Source organism: Sceloporus occidentalis, unplaced genomic scaffold, assembly GCF_023333645.1.
Source record: "Sceloporus occidentalis isolate IW3139 unplaced genomic scaffold, rSceOcc1.0.p SCAF_478, whole genome shotgun sequence".
Taxonomy (NCBI): domain Eukaryota; kingdom Metazoa; phylum Chordata; class Lepidosauria; order Squamata; family Phrynosomatidae; genus Sceloporus; species Sceloporus occidentalis.
The window spans coordinates 93694-112716 of NW_028317458.1; the positions used below are offsets into that span (position 1 = coordinate 93694).

The 19023-nt window shown below is 44.7% G+C and overlaps 1 protein-coding gene across 1 annotated transcript in view; it reads right to left on the minus strand.

Moving 5' to 3' along the window:
- Positions 1-19023, minus strand: part of LOC149271645 (FH1/FH2 domain-containing protein 3-like) — a gene marked incomplete at its 5' end in the record, with an annotated part of 193457 nt that overhangs the window by 67461 nt on the left and 106973 nt on the right. Inside the window, one exon of the mRNA XM_089507243.1 lies at positions 18785-18967. Within this exon, the coding sequence (XP_089363369.1) occupies positions 18785-18967 (183 nt within the window). The remainder of the gene's footprint in view (positions 1-18784; positions 18968-19023) is intronic.

Below are 19023 nucleotides of genomic sequence, written 5' to 3' on the forward strand. Positions count from 1 at the left end.
AATGGCAAACCCATGCATGTGGGGTATCACTGTACTCAGGAGATGTTGCTGAACACATATTGGGGTGTTGTGTGACAGCGGCATATACCAGGAGCTGTAAATTCATACATATAGTAGGTGTGTGTGGGAAAAATACACACACAAAAATACTACTGCAAACTTTGAAAAAATGCTGGTGGTAAAATGTGTGCATGCAAACAGTTAAAATACCAGCATTTAAAATACCCTGTGGTGTCTAGTTTTCAAAAATATATGGTTTTGTTGGCCACACTGAAATGGCCCGGCTCAAAGATGTACCAAATAGGGGATGGGCAGTGGATCCCCAAATGCCAAAGTTCAACATTGAAAAATGTGCATGCCAGGCAAAATCATTCATGTGGGGTATCACTGTGCTCAGGAGATGTTGCTGAACACATATTGGGGTGTTTTGTGATAGTGACATATACGAGAACTTTTTAATTCATACCTGAAGTAAAATGTGTGTGACAAAACAAATGCAAAAAAATGACTACCACAAAGTTTGACAAAGACTGGTGGTAGATATGGTGCATGGAAAGAGTTAAAATACTAGCATTTGAAATACCCTGAGGTGTCTAGTTTTCAAAAATATATGGCTTTATTGGGCACACTGAAATGGCCCGGCTCAAAGATGTACCAAATAGGGCATGGGCAGTGGATCCCCAAATGCCAAAGTTCAACATTGAAAAATGTGCATGCCCCAAATGTGGTCCTTTTGCCCCCAAACAGCCAGGCAAAATCATTCATGTGAGGTATCGCTGTACTCAGGAGATGTTGCTAAACACATGTTGGGGTGTTTTATGATAGTGACATATACCAGAACCTGTTTATTCATACCTAAAGTAAAATGTGTGTGAAAAAACAAATGCAAAAAAATTACTACCATAAAGTTTGACAAAGGCTGATGGTAGAATAAGTGCTTGGAAAGAGTTAAAATACCAGCATTTGGAATACCCTGGGCTGTCTAGTTTTCAAAAATATATGATTTGATGGGGTAAATTGCATTAGCCGGGTTCAAAGATACCCAAAATGGCACATGGGGGGAAGAATTACCAGATTTGGAAAAAATGGCTTTGAAATAGCAAAACGCTACCTGTACTTATTGCTCCATAACGTGCAGAAAAAAGCAAAAAAACATAAAAACATTGGGTATTTCTAAACTCAGGACAAATAGTAGAATCTATTTAGCGGGTTTTTTTATTACCTTTTATAGATGAGTAAAAGATTTTTCAACTAAAAGTTAGAAACAGTCATTTTTTTCTAAATTTTTCACCATATTTTATACTTTTTTTAATAGTAAATAATATGATACAATCAAAACAATGTCATCTAAAGAAAGCCCTTCTTGTCCTGAAAAAAACAGTATCTAATGTGTGTGGGTTCAGTAAACGGGAAAGAAGAAAATTACAGCTAAACACGAGCAGCGCAGAAATGTTAAAACGGCCATTGTCACGAAGGGTACAAAAAGTAAAATCAGCCTTTGTCACGAAGGGGTTAAGAGAGTGTTCCTAATCTCGTTACCTGTATAAAAGACACCTGGGAACCAGACATCATGCTGATTGATAGGGGATCAAATACTTATTTCACTGAGTAAAATGCAAATCAATTCTTAATTTATTTGAAATGCGTTATTCTGGATTTTTTTTGTTGTTAATCTGTCTCTCACTGTTCAAATAAACATACCATTAAAATTATACACTATTCATGTTTTTGTCAGTGGGCAAATGTCCAAAATCAGCAGGGGATCAAATAATTTTTTCCTTCACTGTATCCAGTGAGCGTCAGTTGTGTGGAAGAAAATGCCTAGTTGATGTCAGAGGTCAATGGGCAGACTGGTTCAAGATGACAGAAAGGCAACAGTAACTCAAATAAACACGTAGAACCTTGAAGACTACAGCAGCAGAAGACCACACCGGGTTACACTTAGACTTGGGCACCAGGGGGCTCTTCGTGTTCGTCTTCGTGCTCGTCTTCGGGGGGAAAAAAACCTTCGTATTCCGCGAATATTCGCCCGTTCCTGTCTTCTCTTCGGGCGAATATTCGCGGACATTCTTCGTGCTCGTTTAATCTTCGTTTCCTTCCCGGTTGCCTAGCAGGGGTTAATACGGGGTTAACAACACATCGGAGCAGCAGCAGCTGCCGTGAAGGAACGTGTGTGCAACTCTATTGGTCGTTTCGGCAGGGGGCTGGTCTGGCATCAACAAGTGAATTGCAGAACGCACTTCATTCGTTGATGGCAGGCCAGCCCCCTGCCGAAACGACCAATAGAGTTGCACACACGTACTGAGGTGTACTGTACACAAAATGACCTAGAGACAAATGCTCCAAGGAACTTGGCCTCCGTTTATCATACACAGTCACACATCCATAGATGTTTAATAAAAGAATAGGGATTATTTTACATTTTTAAATTGATTTTGGACCACTTGTAATACATGCCTAACATTTGCTACCTATTCACAATGGCATACTTTGCAACAACCCAACTTTTACTGGACAGGACTGGAAAAAAGCAGGACTGTCCACCAAAATCTTGGGTGTGTTGGCAGGTATGCGGATGGGAAAATGTTGGACAAGAACTAAAAAATAGCTTAGGGTTAATGTACGGTTATGTTTAAGATTAGTAGCAGTGCACTGGTTTGGTTAAAGATGTATTATGTCTAAATAATAATTTAATTTTAATTTTAATGGGTTTTAAAAAATTAAGGGGTTTATTTAAATGTATTTTAAAGTTAGATTTATTATTTAGTACTTTATTATATTTATTTAATGTTTATACTAGTGCTACCTACCGAGCTATAACTACCAACGTGTATTTGCATACCTAGATAGCTAAATTAGATGGGACAGGACTGGAAAAAAGCAGGACTGTCCCTGAAAAAGTTGGGTCTGTTGGCAGGTATGTGGATGGAAAAATGTTATAGTATGAAGTGTGAGTTATAGCGTTAATGCTAGTGAGTGTAGAAGTGAAGGCCAGGACAAATAACAAGAGGAAAGGTCCTTGTGATTTGTGCATTGTACGTGTATGTGTTATGTGTGTTATGTGTGTTGTCATTGTCACTGTGTGTTATATGTGTTATGTATTATGTCACTGTGTTATTTGTGTTATTGTGTGTGTTATGTTTGGTTGGTTGGTTGTGTATCAGAAGGAAAATAATGAAATGGAAATGGAAAAGGAAATGGAAAAGGCGAATGAGTGGGCAATTGGCGACCCACTTACCTGTTTCACCCCAGGGCAAAGCACCCAAATACTGTCAGTCTTAGACGTTTGGCAGCAGACTTCCAGAGCTCAGACACTAGGCCCTAGCGTAAGCTGGCCACTCCGGCGGAGGTAGCAGGCGTTGCCACACCGCAGACAGAGGCAGCCAGGGGGGAGAAACTGCCCTTACCTTTAGGGACATTTTGGGCATGACTCTAGCCAGGAAGCAAACTGGCACGGAAGAGATGCTGGCACCACCACCACCAGCAGCAGCAGTGAAAAATGGGAAAGGCGAATGAGTGGGCAATTGGCGACCCACTCACCTGTTTCACCCCAGGGCAAAGCACCTAAACACTGTCAGTCTTAGACGTTTGGCAGCAGACTTCCAGAGCTCAGACACTAGGCCCTAGCGTAAGCTGGCCACTCCGGCGGAGGTAGCAGGCGTTGCCACACCGCAAACAGACGCAGCCAGGGAGGAGAAACTGCCCTTACCATTAGGGACATTTTGGGCATGACTCTAGCCAGGAAGCGAACTGGCACAGAAGAGATGCTGGCACCACCACAACCACCACCACAACCACCACCAGCAGGAGCATTGAAAAATGGGAAAGGCGAATGAGTGGGCAATTGGCGACCCACTCACCTGTTTCACCCCAGGGCAAAGCACCCAAACACTGTCAGTCTTAGACATTTGGCAGCAGACTTCCAGAGCTCAGACACTAGGCCCTAGCGTAAGCTGGCCACTCCGGCGGAGGTAGCAGGCGTTGCCACACCGCAGACAGAGGCAGCCAGGGGGGAGAAACTGCCCTTACCATTAGGGACATTTTGGGCATGACTCTAGCCAGGAAGCAAACTGGCACGGAAGAGATGCTGGCACCACCACCACCAGCAGCAGCAGTGAAAAATGGGAAAGGCGAATGAGTGGGCAATTGGCGACCCACTCACCTGTTTCACCCCAGGGCAAAGCACCCAAACACTGTCAGTCTTAGACGTTTGGCAGCAGACTTCCAGAGCTCAGACACTAGGCCCTAGCGTAAGCTGGCCACTCCGGCGGAGGTAGCAGGCGTTGCCACACCGCAGACAGAGGCAGCCAGGGGGGAGAAACTGCCCTTACCGTTAGGGACATTTTGGGCATGACTCTAGCCAGGAAGCTAACTGGCACAGAAGAGATGCTGGCACCACCACCACCAGAAGCAGCAGTGAAAAATGGGAAAGGCGAATGAGTGGGCAATTGGCGACCCACTCACCTGTTTCACCCCAGGGCAAAGCACCCAAACACTGTCAGTCTTAGACGTTTGGCAGCAGACTTCCAGAGCTCAGACACTAGGCCCTAGCGTAAGCTGGCCACTCCGGCGGAGGTAGCAGGCGTTGCCACACCGCAGACAGAGGCAGCCAGGGGGAGAAACTACCCTCTCCATTAGGGACATTTAAGGCATGACACTAGCCAGGAAGCGAATTGGCAGAGAAGAGACGCTGGCACCACCACCACCAGCAGCAGCAGCATTGGAAAAGGCGAATGAGTGGGCAATTGGCGACCCGCTCACCTGTTTCACCCCAGGGCAAAGCATCCAAAGACTGTCAGTCCTTGGCGTTTGGGAGCGGACTTCCAGAACTCAGACACAAGGCCGTAGTGTAAGCTGGCTACACCGGCGGAGGTAGCAGGCGTTGCCACACCGCAAACAGATGCAGCCAGGGGGGAGAAACTACCCTCTCCATTAGGGACATTTAAGCCATGACACTAGCCAGGAAGCGAACTGGCAGAGAAGAGACGCTGGCACCACCACCAGCAGCAGTAGCAGCATTAGAAAAGGTGAATGAGTGGGCAATTGACGACCCGCTCACCTGTTTCACCCCAGGGCAAAGCATCCAAAGACTGTCAGTCCTTGGCGTTTAGGAGCAGACTTCCAGAACTCAGACACTAGGCCCTAGCGTAAATTGGCTACACCGGCGGAGGTAGCAGGCATTGCCACACCGCAGCAAGTGCAACCAGGGGGAGAAACTACCCTCTCCATTAGGGACATTTGATTTCAGCCAGGAAGCGAACTGGCAAAAGATACTGGCACCACCACCAGCAGCAGCGTTGGAAATGGAAAAAGGTGAATGAGTGGGCAATTGACGACCCTCTCACCTGTTTCACCCCAGGGCAAAGCATCCGAAGACTGTCAGTCCTTGGCGTTTGGGAGCGGACTTCCAGAACTCAGACACTAGGCCCTAGCGTAAATTGGCTACACCGGCGGAGGTAGCAGACGTTGCCACACCACAAACACGTGCAACCAGGGGGAGAAACTACCTTAAACATTACAGAGAAAAAAAATTAACTTTCCAAGCTAAGAGCTGGGTAACCCAACTTGGGCAGATTGAATTTAAGAAAGGCAATCTGCTCCATCAGATGAGGTGCCATGCGTGAGCGCATCATGGCGGACATGATAGTAGCTGCTGCGCAACCCATGAGAGTGCAGGCCACACACTCTTCTTTTCATCCCAGTAGCTAAGAGGATCAACATTAGGCGCAGAAGGAACTTCACAGAGGTAAAGTTTGACCATTTCAGCAGCACTACTCTCCTTTCTGCTGCTAGTTCTGTCAGAACCTCCCCCGGGTTAGCCCCCCCATATTAATTTTTTTTACAAAAGATCATGGCATTTGTTAGATCTTTGTTAGATCAGGTTTGATCAACTGTTTTTTTCGTTAGATCTACTCTAAAATAGGCAATATTAACAATCTTTTTCAGGGGGGCTAACCCGTAGCCAGCCCCCCCTCAACAAAAATTTCAACAAAATGTTACTGATTATGATAGCTCTACGTTAGATCAGGTTTGATCAGACAAAATTTTTGTTAGATCTAGTCTAATTACTGAGATATTGCATATTTAATGAGGGGGGGCTGGCCCCCCCTCAACTGAAATTTTGATTTTTTTTCATGGATCTTGGTAGATATTCGTTAGATCAGGTTAGATCAACAGTTTTTTTTGTTAGATCTACCACGCAGGAGGCGGTATTCACAATCCTATTTTGTGTGCGGGGGATGGGTATACATATGGTCTGGCCCCCCTCAACTGAAATTTTGATTTTTTTTTATGGATCTTGGTAGATATTCGTTAGATCAGGTTAGATCAACTGTTTTTTTCGTTAGATCTACCATGCAGGAGGCGGTATTCACAATCCTATTTTGTGTGCGGGGGATGGGTACACATAGGGTCTGGCCCCCCCTCAACTGAAATTTGGAAATTTTTTTTATGGATCTTGGTAGATATTCGTTAGATCAGGTTAGATCAACAGTTTTTTTCGTTAGATCTACCACGCAGGAGGCGGTATTCACAATCCTATTTTGTATGCGGGGGATGGGTACACATAGGGACTGGCCCACCCTCAACTGAAATTTGGATTTTTTTTATGGATCTTGGTAGATATTCGTTAGATCAGGTTAGATCAACTGTTTTTTTCGTTAGATCTACCACGCAAGAGGCGGTATTCACAATCCTATTTTGTGTGCGGGGGATGGGTACACATACGGTCTGGCCCCCCCTCAACTGAAATTTTGAATTTTTTTTATGGATCTTGGTAGATATTCGTTAGATCAGGTTAGATCAACTGTTTTTTTCGTTAGATCTACCACGCAGGAGGCGGTATTCACAATCCTATTATGTGTGCGGGGGATGGGTACACATAGGGTCTGGCCCCCCCTCAACTGAAATTTTGATTTTTTTTTTATGGATCTTGGTAGATATTCGTTAGATCAGGTTAGATCAACAGTTTTTTTCATTGGATCTACCACGCAGGAGGCGGTATTCACAATCCTATTTTGTGTGTGGGGGATGGGTACACATAGGGTCTGGCCCCCCCTCAACTGAAATTTGGATATTTTTTTATGGATCTTGGTAGATATTCGTTAGATCAGGTTAGATCAACAGTTTTTTTCGTTAGATCTACCACGCAGGAGGCGGTATTCACAATCCTATTTTGTGTGCAGGGGATGGGTACACATAGGGTCTGGCCCCCCTCAACTGAAATTTTGATTTTTTTTTATGGATCTTGGTAGATATTCGTTAGATCAGGTTAGATCAACTGTTTACATTAAATTTCAAAGCTAGCTTTCCCTTAATTCTTGGATCGCAAAGGCACGCTAGCATCATTTCGGGACTCTCTTCCATTCGTTTGCGAAGGTGTACTTTTAGCAGATCCTTCAGCTTCCTGGCTATGGCTGCTACATCAGGATGTAGAGTGCCACCTTGAACAGCCTCACGGTTTCCAAGGAACACATCCATCTTGCTGCCTAGATGGGAGAACACTGGGATTACCTGGGCCAGACTGGCAGTGTTTGAGCTTAAATTTTCTGTGGCATCCCTGAATGGTTTAAGGACTGCCACTAGCTGGGCGATCACTGTCCAATCCTCCCTATTCAATGGAGAGGTAATCCCAATATTGTGCTCTGAGGCAAGATTATGGATTGCCCTCTGCTGCTCCAAAATCCTCTCCAGCATGTCTAACGTGGAGTTCCACCGTGTACTGACATCCTGGCGTAGGCAGTGTACGGGAAGACCTGACCTCTCTTGCTCTTCCCTCAAAAGTTGGCTAGCCTTAACACTATGGTGAAAGTGCCCAGCGATCTTTCTGCAGCGGGACAGAACTACTGCTGCCACATTAGTTCCTTCTGACATTGCTGCCTTCACTACAAGATGGATGATGTGGGCTGCACAGCGCACACCAACAATATGACCATCTCGCAGCGCTTTCACCATATTGGCACCTCCGTCAGTTACCACAAAACCAACTTCAACATTGGTGCCCGCCTCTGCTCCCACCCAAAGGGTAAACATTTTCCTCATTGAATGCAGAATATTTCGGGAAGTGTGCTTTTCATCCATCACTTCTGCATGGAGAAGGAAAGATCGGTAGCCTGCTGCAGCAGCTTCCTTAGACACACCGGGCTGCCACCAGTGTGCTGTCAAAGAAAGAAAGGCATGCTGGCCGCTAGGTGCACTCCACAAATCTGTAGTGAAATGAACACACTGACCAGCAGCCTTGGAAAGCTCCTCTTTCACTGCTGCAACACGATACAATGAGGGGACAATGTTCCTGCTGAAAGTGGAACGTGACGGAACTGTATATTGTGGAGCCACAGCCGCCATCAATTGTTTGAAAGGCTCCCCTTCGATCATAGAGAAGGATGCCCCTCCAACAGCAATGAACTGACCAATCAGTCGCGTTACTTTATTGGCCTGCTGTTTGGGCATTGACCTTTTGGATTGGAATGCCACAAATTCTTCCAGGGTGGGCTGGACATGCAGTGCTCCAACCTGCCTTGGTCTCTGGCTGCCAGCACTAGCTGCTGCTGCTGCTATTGTCTCAGAAGAAGAAGCTGTTGGGGTTTTTCCACGGCCACCAGCTATGCTGCCTGCACTAAGTTTTACTTCTGCATCTTTCCCCAATAGCACAGCGTTGTGTTGAGTGCTGAGGTGATGCTTCATGCTAGCACTGGTAAAATGGCCAGACACTTTCCCTCTGCTTATTAGTTCCCACAATGTTTGCACTTTCCATAGCGCCCTTCTTCAACATTTTCAAAGTGCTCCCAAATTGGGGCGCGCATAGCCTTGGAGTGTGCCTTGGGTGCTGCTCCTACTGCTCGGGGTGGATGAACAGAGGCAGAACTAGTGGTGGTGGGACTGGTGGTAACAGTACTGGCCATAGTGGGACTGCTAAATGCTTTAGATTTGCTAGGTTTTGCTGCTGCTGCTGGTGGTGGTGGTGATGGTGATGATCGTAGCGGAGAAGGTGGAGGCTCAGGGGAAAATTGTGCACTAGTCATTTGGACACTGCTCCCTGAGGAATCTGATTCCTGACCACTCATCTCCTCTACTTCCTCTGGCTCATAGTCTAGCTCTTCATTAGCCAGATCGAATGGAATTCCTGCTAGGCTGGAGCTAAGACTGATATCGTCGTGAGACTCGTGACTAGTAGTAGTGCGAGCAGGAAGAATAGACTCTGCACTTGGCCTCTCAGTCTCAGGTTCCTCTGCTACCTCGCTAGGTGGAGTCCCACTATGTGTAGCCCTCTCTCTAACTGTCTTTACAAAAATTTTGTAAGGACTTGGTGGCTTGCTAGAGGTACTAGGAGGACATGGCGTGGCGGTACCAGTGGGAACAGTAGGCGCAGCACTAATGGTGGTAGAGGCGGTGGGGGTGGTGGTTTTCCCTACAAAGGAATGAGATCGCTTTTGTTTGGGACCCCTCTGAGTCTTGCTGCTAATTTGGCTCTGCTTGGTACCTTGCATGCTGCTTGTGGATGGGGAAGATGCTGCTTGGGGCAAAAGGCACTTCTTTTTAGTCACTCGGCTGGTACTACTTGTGCTACCCTTTAACTTTGAACGTGCTTCTGGTGCTTTAGGCTTTCCGTAAAAAAAAAACATAGAGCTTGTGGGCCTAGCCGCGCTACTACTGCCTGCTTTTGGTGCCTTTCCTTTACTTGATGATCCTTCAAGCAATGCTTCCCCAAATGATAAGCGAGAGCTTGGCCTACTTGGCCGACTAGACTGACGCAAAGGCTGCATCTTAGAACTGGTGGTGGTGCTGGTGGTGGTGGTGGTGGTGGTGGTAGATGGAGCTTGTCCCTCCTTAGTCCCAAAAGGAGGATCCATTTCAAATTTTGTGTTGTGTGTGTAGTGTAGTGTAGTGTTTAAAAAACTATAAAAAAATAAAAAAAAAATAAAAAGGAAAAATGAATTAAAGACAAAAAAATAGGAAGTTCTCTTCAGTGCTACTGCTTAAAAAGTAAAACTATGCACTACTGCACTGTGCTGTTGTGTGCAATCTGGCAAAGTGCTAAAGTTATTTAAATTATTAACTCAAGATTAACTATTTAATAACTAGCAGTATTTTATTTTTAATTTGAATTTACACGGGCCTAAGAGCTTAGCCTACTACTATGCTAGCCTAAAGCTATATTTCCTTACTATAAGTCTACCTCTAGGCAGACGCTCTCAAACCCACTAAGCTAAAGTGAGGTTAAATCAGATTCAGTATGATTTATTAATTAATATTAAGTTATATAATATTAATAGATTAGAAATAATTTACTTATATATTATGTATTATAGATAGAAGAATATAGATTATGAATTAGAATTTAGAATTAGAATTACTTATATTATAGATTATGAATTAGAATTTATATTGTTATATATTATTTATAATATATTATAGATTAAGATTAAAGAAGATTAGAATTATTTTAGTACTACAGCTAGTAGCTTGAAGCTTTGCTTAGTACAGCTCGTCACAGTCAATTTTTCTTGAGAAGAATTAGAAATAAAATAAAATGTCACAGCAAAACAGTTAGCTTCACTGCTTGCTGAACAAAAACACACAGCACTTATGCGGCTGCACTCACTAGCCCAACAAGTTCACTTCACTGATGGACTGAGGTGAGCAAAACACTAAGGGTACTTTTAATAAAATTGAAATAAAATGTAAAATAAATGAGAAAATCTTTGCAAAACAGTTAACGTCACTGCTTGCTGATCAAAAAAAAACACAGCACTTATGCGGCTGCACTCACTAGCCCAACAAGTTCACTTCACTGATGGACTGAGGTGAGCAAAACAAATGAAATAAAATGAAAGATTATTAATTAAGAAAAATTGACTTGGTCTCTTGCTGTTGCTAAAACAAAGCACAAACTATAGAGCTGCAGCACCAGTACTAATAAGATTAGCTGAACTATACGCTAGTAGTAATTAATTAATATTATTACTTTTATTTATAGCTAATTTAATTAACTATTAAGATAAGAAAGAATTATAGAATTATTGATATTACTGATTTTAGATTAGACACTAGTAGATGTCTTGAATGTCTACAGTACACTCTACACTAGTATACTATTACTAACTATAACTGACAAATATATATATAATGTTATAATGAATTCAATTATTAATTATATTAATTAATATTACTGATTTTAAATTAGACACTAGTAGATGAATGTCTACAGTACACTCTACACTAGTATACTATAGTATATATATATATGACTGACAAATATATATATATATATATATAATATTATAATGAACTATTAAATTATAGACTCTATTAAATTATTATTTATAAATTCTATTTAATTTATTTAAGCAGGACAGGCAGTAGGCACTAGTGCCAGCCCAGGGCAAGGGCACCCCAGTGCCACTGAGACACTGGGTGCACTGTCAACTCAACAGCACTTACACTGCAGTTGATGACAAATTAAATTAAAAAAAAATTAAATTAATCAAATTATTATTATTAATTATATTAAGTAGCACTGAAGTGAGGATGAAGTACACTGTGAGAAATGGCAGGCTAAGGCTTACCAGTCTCACACAGAACAGAACAATCTCTCTGTAACGCTCGGATGCAGCACAGCAGTGTTGCCAAAGCAGTCACAGCGAAAAATGAAGGGATCTCTCAGGCAAGCTCTGGTCTTATAAAGGCGCCTTCAGAATTCAAAAAACAGCAGCACAGGCATTGGACGAGACCCTTAGCGTGACGTCACAAGAGTGAGCTGATTGGACAGACGAGATCAGCTCACTCCTGTTTGAAATTTTGGCGGCTGCGCGTCAAAAACGAAGACGATCACGAAGAATCTTCGATTCTTCGTGGTTGGGAGTCTTCGTCTTCTCCTACGTTTTGCCGGCACTGTATTCTCTTCGGCGTGTCTTCGGAACGAACAAAAAAACGGCCTCTTCGTGCTCGTTTTCATGTTCGCCCGAAGACGAATGCGCAAGTCTAGTTACACTCGTGTCAGCTAAGAATAGGAAACTGAGTGTTTTATATCAGTGGGTTATATCATTTCATTGTTGTCGGGTAAAGCCTTGGCCTGGGCTTCGCCGTTATGGGAAAAAGACTCTCCTAAAGTTTATAACAGTGCATCGTTCATCTCTGCATTTCGTAGAACCTTTGATGTTCCTGGAAAAGCAGCCACAGCTTCATTGTCGTTACTTCACTCTTCTCAAGGCTCCCACTCTGTAGCTGAATACGCAATTGAATTCAAGACTTTGGCAGCAGAGGTGAATTGGTCGGATGAGGCTTTAATCGCAGCATTTTATGACGGGCTATCTGAACGTCTTAAGGATGAACTGTCTACTAGAGAGTTACCTGATGACCTAGAAGATTTTGTTTCTTTGGCTCTGAAGTTGGATAGTCGCATTCGTGAGAGACAATCGCAAAGAGTTAAAAGATTGGAATACAGATCCTGTCATCAGCTGACCCTCCAGCCCACCCCCCAGACATTCGTCACCTGTTTTACCTCCAGAAGAGCCGATGCAATTGGGGGCTACTAAATTGTCTTATACGGAAAAGAATCGTCGTCGGGCAGAAGGGTTGTGTCTATATTGTGGCAAGAAAGGTCATTTTGTTCGAACCTGCCCCAACAAGCCGGGAAACTACAGTGCCCAGTCCAAGTAAAGGGGCCTGGTCTGGGTGAGCACGTTTCAGCCCCTAAATTTAAAGATTGTTTTCATGTTCCTGTGTCCCTGGAATGGGGTGGGATGAAGATTTCTTCATCAGCTATGTTGGACTCTGGGGCTGCTGGTTCCTTTATTGATCATAATTTTGCTCTCTTTCATAAGATTCCACTTGTCGAGGTATTTCCACCTATCGCCATCTCTGCCATTGATGGTCGACCATTGCAACCTTCGTTCATTACACAACAAACTTCTACCATACTGCTCTCCGTGGGGTTATTTCATCAAGAAACCATATCGTTTCATGTTATTTCGTCTCCTGCATGTCCAGTTATTTTAGGCCTTCCTTGGCTCCGGCTTCACAATCCCTCAATTAACTGGTGTTCCGGGGATATCCTGGGATGGGACCAGAAATGTTCTACCCAATGTTTTTCCAGAGCTGTTTCCAAGACAACCTCCATTCGGTCTATATCAGCTACAGCGGTGCCTTGGGCTTATCAGGATTACCAGGATGTGTTTGATAAAAAACAGGCTGAAGTGTTGCCTCCTCACAGACTGTATGATTGTCCTATTGAATTACTGCCGGGCACTATGCCCCCACGGGGTCGTACCTACGCCTTGTCTTTACCTGAGTCACAGGCATTAGAGGACTATATTAAGGACAATTTGAATAGGGGATTCATACGTAAATCTACCTCCCCTGCCGGAGCAGGTTTTTTTTTCATTACTAAAAAAGATGGAGGATTACGGCCATGCATTGACTATAGAGGTCTGAATCGTATAACTATTAAAAACAAATATCCGCTTCCCCTTATTCCAGAACTTTTTGACCGCTTACGTGGCTCTACTGTTTTTACGAAACTAGACCTTCGTGGGGCATATAACTTAATACGTATACGAGAAGGTGACGAGTGGAAAACTGCCTTCAATACTAGAATGGGACACTACGAGTATACGGTCATGCCCTTCGGACTCTGTAACGCTCCGGCTGTGTTTCAAGAATTCATCAATGATATATTTCGTGATATTTCTCTCCAATTCGTCATTGTCTACCTGGACGACATTCTGATTCACTCGCCGGATCTTCAATCACACCGTACCCATGTTCGGGTTGTTCTTCAGCGCCTTCGTCATAACAGACTGTATGCTAAACTCGAAAAATGTTTGTTTGAAGCTGCCAGTGTTCCGTTTCTGGGATTCATAATTTCTGCAGCAGGATTTGAGATGGATCCAAACAAGTTGTCTGCCATCTCCGATTGGCCTCAACCTCAAGCTTTACGTCCCCTGCAAAGATTTTTAGGGTTTTCTAATTATTATAGATTTCTCTAAAATTGTACACCCCCTGACCGCCATGACGAAAAAGGGAGCCGACTGTAAAAACTGGTCTGCTGAATCCATTAGTGCTTTTTCCCTCCTTAAAAAAGCTTTCGCATCTGCTCCAGTGTTACGACATCCTGATGTCACTAAGCCTTTTGTCGTGGAAGTGGATGCATCTGAGATTGGGGTGGGAGCTGTGCTTTCTCAAAGGAAAGACTTTAATGCGAAACTTCACCCGTGTGCTTATTTTTCGAAGAAATTTTCTCCTGCGGAGAGTAATAATGATGTGGGCAACCGTGAGCTTCTGGGTATCGTTTTAGCACTCCAGGAATGGAGGCATCTTTTGGAAGGGGCAAGGAATACCGTCACTATTTTGACGGATCATAAAAATCTGGAATACCTCAGTCACGCCAAACGACTTAATCCCAGACAAGCTAGATGGTCCTTGTTCCTCTCTAGATTCAATTTTCTCATTTCCTACCGTCCCGGGTCTAAGAATATTAAGGCCGATGCCTTGTCTAGACAGTTCGCATCCGATACTGACAATACGTCGGAACCCGAACCTATTATCTCCCCATCTCAGGTTATTGCGTCAGTTTCCACTCATGTGTATTCGCCGATGTATGCACGTATTCTTAAAGCGCAAACCAAGGTACCCGTCCATAGTAAATGGCCTATAGGTTCTCTGTTTGTTCCGGCTTCAGAACGACTTAAGGTTTTATCCTGGGCGCATTCGGCTCTCCTGGCAGGTCACCCTAGTGCTCGGCGTACGCTGGAAATTATTGGTAGACAGTTTTGGTGGCCTGAGATAAAGTCGGATTGTGTCGATTATGTTGCTTCTTGTCACCCATGTGTCACAGCTAAAGCGTCTCATTCTAAACCTTCCGGGTTGCTTCTACCTTTACCGGTTCCCGCTCGTCCTTGGACCCATTTAGCCATGGATTTTATCGTTGACCTCCCTCCCTCCGAAGGGAATACTGTTATATGGGTTGTAGTTGATCGTTTTTCTAAAATGACGCACTTTGTTCCTCTCCCTAAATTACCTTCGGCTCCCGATTTGGTCCCTATTTTTGTTGATAACGTGGTTCGTCTACATGGTATTCCTATGCAAATAGTTTCTGATAGGGGGGTGCAATTTACGGCATTGTTCTGGAAAACCTTTTGCTCCTCGTTAGGGATATCCCTAGCCTATTCCTCAGCATATCACCCCCAGACCAATGGCATTTCTGAAAGAACGAACCAGACTCTAGAACAATTTTTACGTTTATTTATCAATGAATATCAAGACAATTGGACCCAACTTTTGCCCTGGGCCGAATTCACTAGAAATAATACCGTTCATGAATCATCATTACTTACTCCGTTTTTTTGTAATTATGGTTACCATCCCTCCTCTTTGCCCGATTCATTCAAGGATTCCCAGGTCCCAGTGGTAGATTCTTATGTCAAACCATTACCTTCCGTATGGGACAAAGTCCGTCGCGCCTTATCCACAGCGGCCCTCAAATATAAACAGCATTCTGATCGTCGTCGTCGGTTGGGTCCGTCTTATATGCCTAACGATCGTGTGTGGTTATCCACGAGAAATATTAAGCTTAAAGTTCCCTCCATGAAACTTGACCCACGTTACATTGGTCCTTTTCGAATTCTGCGCAAAATTAACCCAGTAGTTTATGAACTTAATCTTCCTTCCTCCCTTAGAATGCCTCGCGTTTTCATGTGTCTCTACTTAAGCCCCTCACCTGCAACCGTTTTACCAGATTTATTCCTCGCCCTAGCTCGGTTATAGTTGATTCTCATGTTGAGTACGAGGTCCAATCCATACTGGATTCCAAGAAAGTCAGAAATTCTGTGTTTTATTTGGTTCACTGGAAGGGGTATGGTCCAGAAGAGAGGTCCTGGGTTAAATCTACAGATGTATATGCCCCTGCGTTACTCCGGTCATTTCACCTCAAATATCCCACCAAGCCTGGGACGTTGCGGCCATCGGCCGGCCTTCGAGGAGGGGGTAATGTCGCGGTCCCGGGACCGGTTGCGGTCCCGGGTCCGGTAGCGGTCCCGGGTCCTTGTGAGCGGCGATCCGCCCGCGGGTCACGAAGACCCGAGCTGGAGAGCTCGGGCTCCGTCTCTGGCGGGCGGACGTCAGCACGTAAGTGCGGTGGGGTCCAGGGTTCCCGATCTCCCTGCACTGGCGATTTGCAACCCGATCGCCGGTGCAGGAAGCAGGAGGGCAGATCTGGGGATTCGGCAGCGATCAGAAGGAAAACTGCTCGCTGCCTAAGGAATCCCCAAAGAGGGTTACTTACCGGTTCGCCGGTCTCCACTGGGGGCGCAGTCAATTCTCACGGCTGGAGCCGTGAGTCAGAGGGACGTCTAAGGGCACGCCCCTGACGCTCTGTTGGGGGCGTGGCTTTCTGTGGCGCCAGATTAAAAAACCCTGCAGATCTGTCCACAGGCACCCTGTTGTGGTCTTATCTCCGTTTTGAGTTTGAGTTTGCTTTGTTGCTATTTGGTTGACCATTGGATTTCCTGACTACCCACTTGCCTGCTGATTTTGTACCTCTGCCTGTGACCATCGTTACCGACCCCTGGCTTGTCTTACTACCTGCATCGTGTACCTGACCCTGGCTTGGCTGACTATCCGCATCGTGTATCCGACCCCTGGCTTGGCTGACTATCCGCATTGTGTATCCGACCTCTGGCTTGGCTGACTATCCGTATTGTGTATCCGACCCCTGGCTCGTCTGACTTCCGGAATCGTATATCTGATCCTGGGCTGCTCCCATATCTTCTGCTTCTGCACCCCGCTGCTTCAGCTCAGTATCCACCATTTTCAGCTATCACAGCAGCTTCCTCACAGTTGGGATCATCCTGAGTTCCTGGGGATTCCTTATTCTGTAGATCTCCTGCGGTGAGTGCTTTTGGTGTTAGCAAACGTGACACTGAGGCTACAATTTGCAAAGGCTCACCAAAATTGGACAATGGAAGACTGGAAAAAACATTGCCTGGTCTCATGAGTCTCAATTCCAGCTGTGACATTCAGATGGCAGGGTCAGACTTTAGCATAAACATGAAAGCATGGATCCATCCTGCCTTGTATCAACGGTTCAGGCTGGTGGTAGTGTAATGGTGTGGAGGACATTTTCTTGGCATTCTTTGGGCCCCTAAGTACCCATTGAGCATTTTTTCAAAGCAACAGCCTACCTGAGTATTGTTGCTGACCATGTCCATCCCTTTATGACCACAGTGTACCTGTCTTCTGATGGCTAATTATAACAGGATACTGCACCATGTCACACATCATCGCAAACTGGTTTCCTGAACAGGTTTCCTGAACAGGCAGTTCTGAAGGCAAAAGGGGGTCTGACCCGGTAGTAGCAAGGTGTACCTAATAAAGTGGCCAGTGAGTGTACATACACAAACGTTCTAAATTTTGGGGTCACTTACAAATTTCCTTGTTTTTCACAAAAAAGCTAATTGAGTCCATTAAAGTAATGTTGAATGGTTCAGAAATACAGTGTAGAAATTGTTGTAAATGACTATTGTAGCTGTAAACAATTGATTTTTATTGGTATATCTTGATATACATACAGAGGCTCTTTTTCAGCAACCATCACTCTTGTGTTCCAATGGCATGTCATGTTAGCTAGTCCAGTTTTAAGTTTAAAAGGCTATTGATCATTAGATGTCCTGGTTTTCCACAGCTAAGTTACCCAAAACTTTATAACAACAAAGTGTATATAATATATACCGTATTGGCTCGGATATAGGCCGCCCCCGTATATATAGGCCGCACCCTAAAGTTTGGTGCTTTTTTAAAGAAAAAGTTTTTTTCTTTAAAAAAGCACCAAAAAAACATGCTGCCACTCTGTCCTCCCTCCCCGAGATATGCTGCCACTGTCCTCCCTCCTCGAGATATGCTGCCACTGTCCTCCTCCCTGCCCGAGATATGCTACCACTGTCCTCCCTGCCCGAGATATGCTACCACTGTCCTCCCTGCCCGAGATATGCTGCCACTGTCCTCCCTCCCCGAGATATGCTACCACTGTCCTCCTCCCTGCCCGAGATATGCTACCACTGTCCTCCTCACTTACCGGAGCAGACTCCCGGGTGTCTTGCGGGGCCGGCGGGGGACATCTACGCAATACGCATATACAACTTCCGGTGCCGGCACCGGAAGTTGTATACCCGTATTGCGTAGATGTCCCCCGCCGGCCCCACAAGACACCCGGGAGTCTGCTCCGGTAAGTCGGGGGGGGGGCAGAGGTAAAACGCATCGTGCGGACGGTCTGCACGATGCACTTAGACATCCTCCCGTGCCGGCCCCCCCCCCCGTGGGAAGTGCTGGCAGGGGAGGCTGTCATAGCGTATCGGGGATTAGGATGCAGGTCCCCTGCACCACTGCGGGGGATCTGTATCCAAACCCCGCTGCCTGCCCGGCGCCCGGGACTGCATGTCCCGGGCGTCGGGCGCTAGACCCCGAATATAGGCCGCACCCCCACTTTAAAAACTTAAAGTGGGGGAAAAAAGTGCGGCCTATATTCGAGCCAATACGGTATATATATATATATATATATATATATATATATATAAGAGAGAGAGACAGGGACAGATAAATATAGATATGATTTGTAGCATAGGTGTGTGTTTCTATAGGTTTATATTTTCATATCATTTAGGATCTTTTATAAATGATAAACCTAAAAATGATATCTTATAATTACACCATGAGTTAAGTATATAGTTTATTTTATGAATTGTGTATTCAATAGGCAGAAATATATAATTATTAGTAATGTTTACGCTCCTACCTTTTCTACTAGCTCAAAGTCCATTTTGAAAGCCCACAGTTGAAGCCTCGCTGACACCTCACTTATGGATGATAAAGTCAGAAGAAATTGTTCTGCATTGCCCAATGGAATATCAGGATTTGCTAACTGGGCTTCTTCTATTTTCTGTTTCTCCTCCTCTGTTGGCATCATTGTCAATATTTTCTATAGAGAGAGTTAAAGCAAAAATATTAGTTTTACTGTGGTTCAATAAATATACT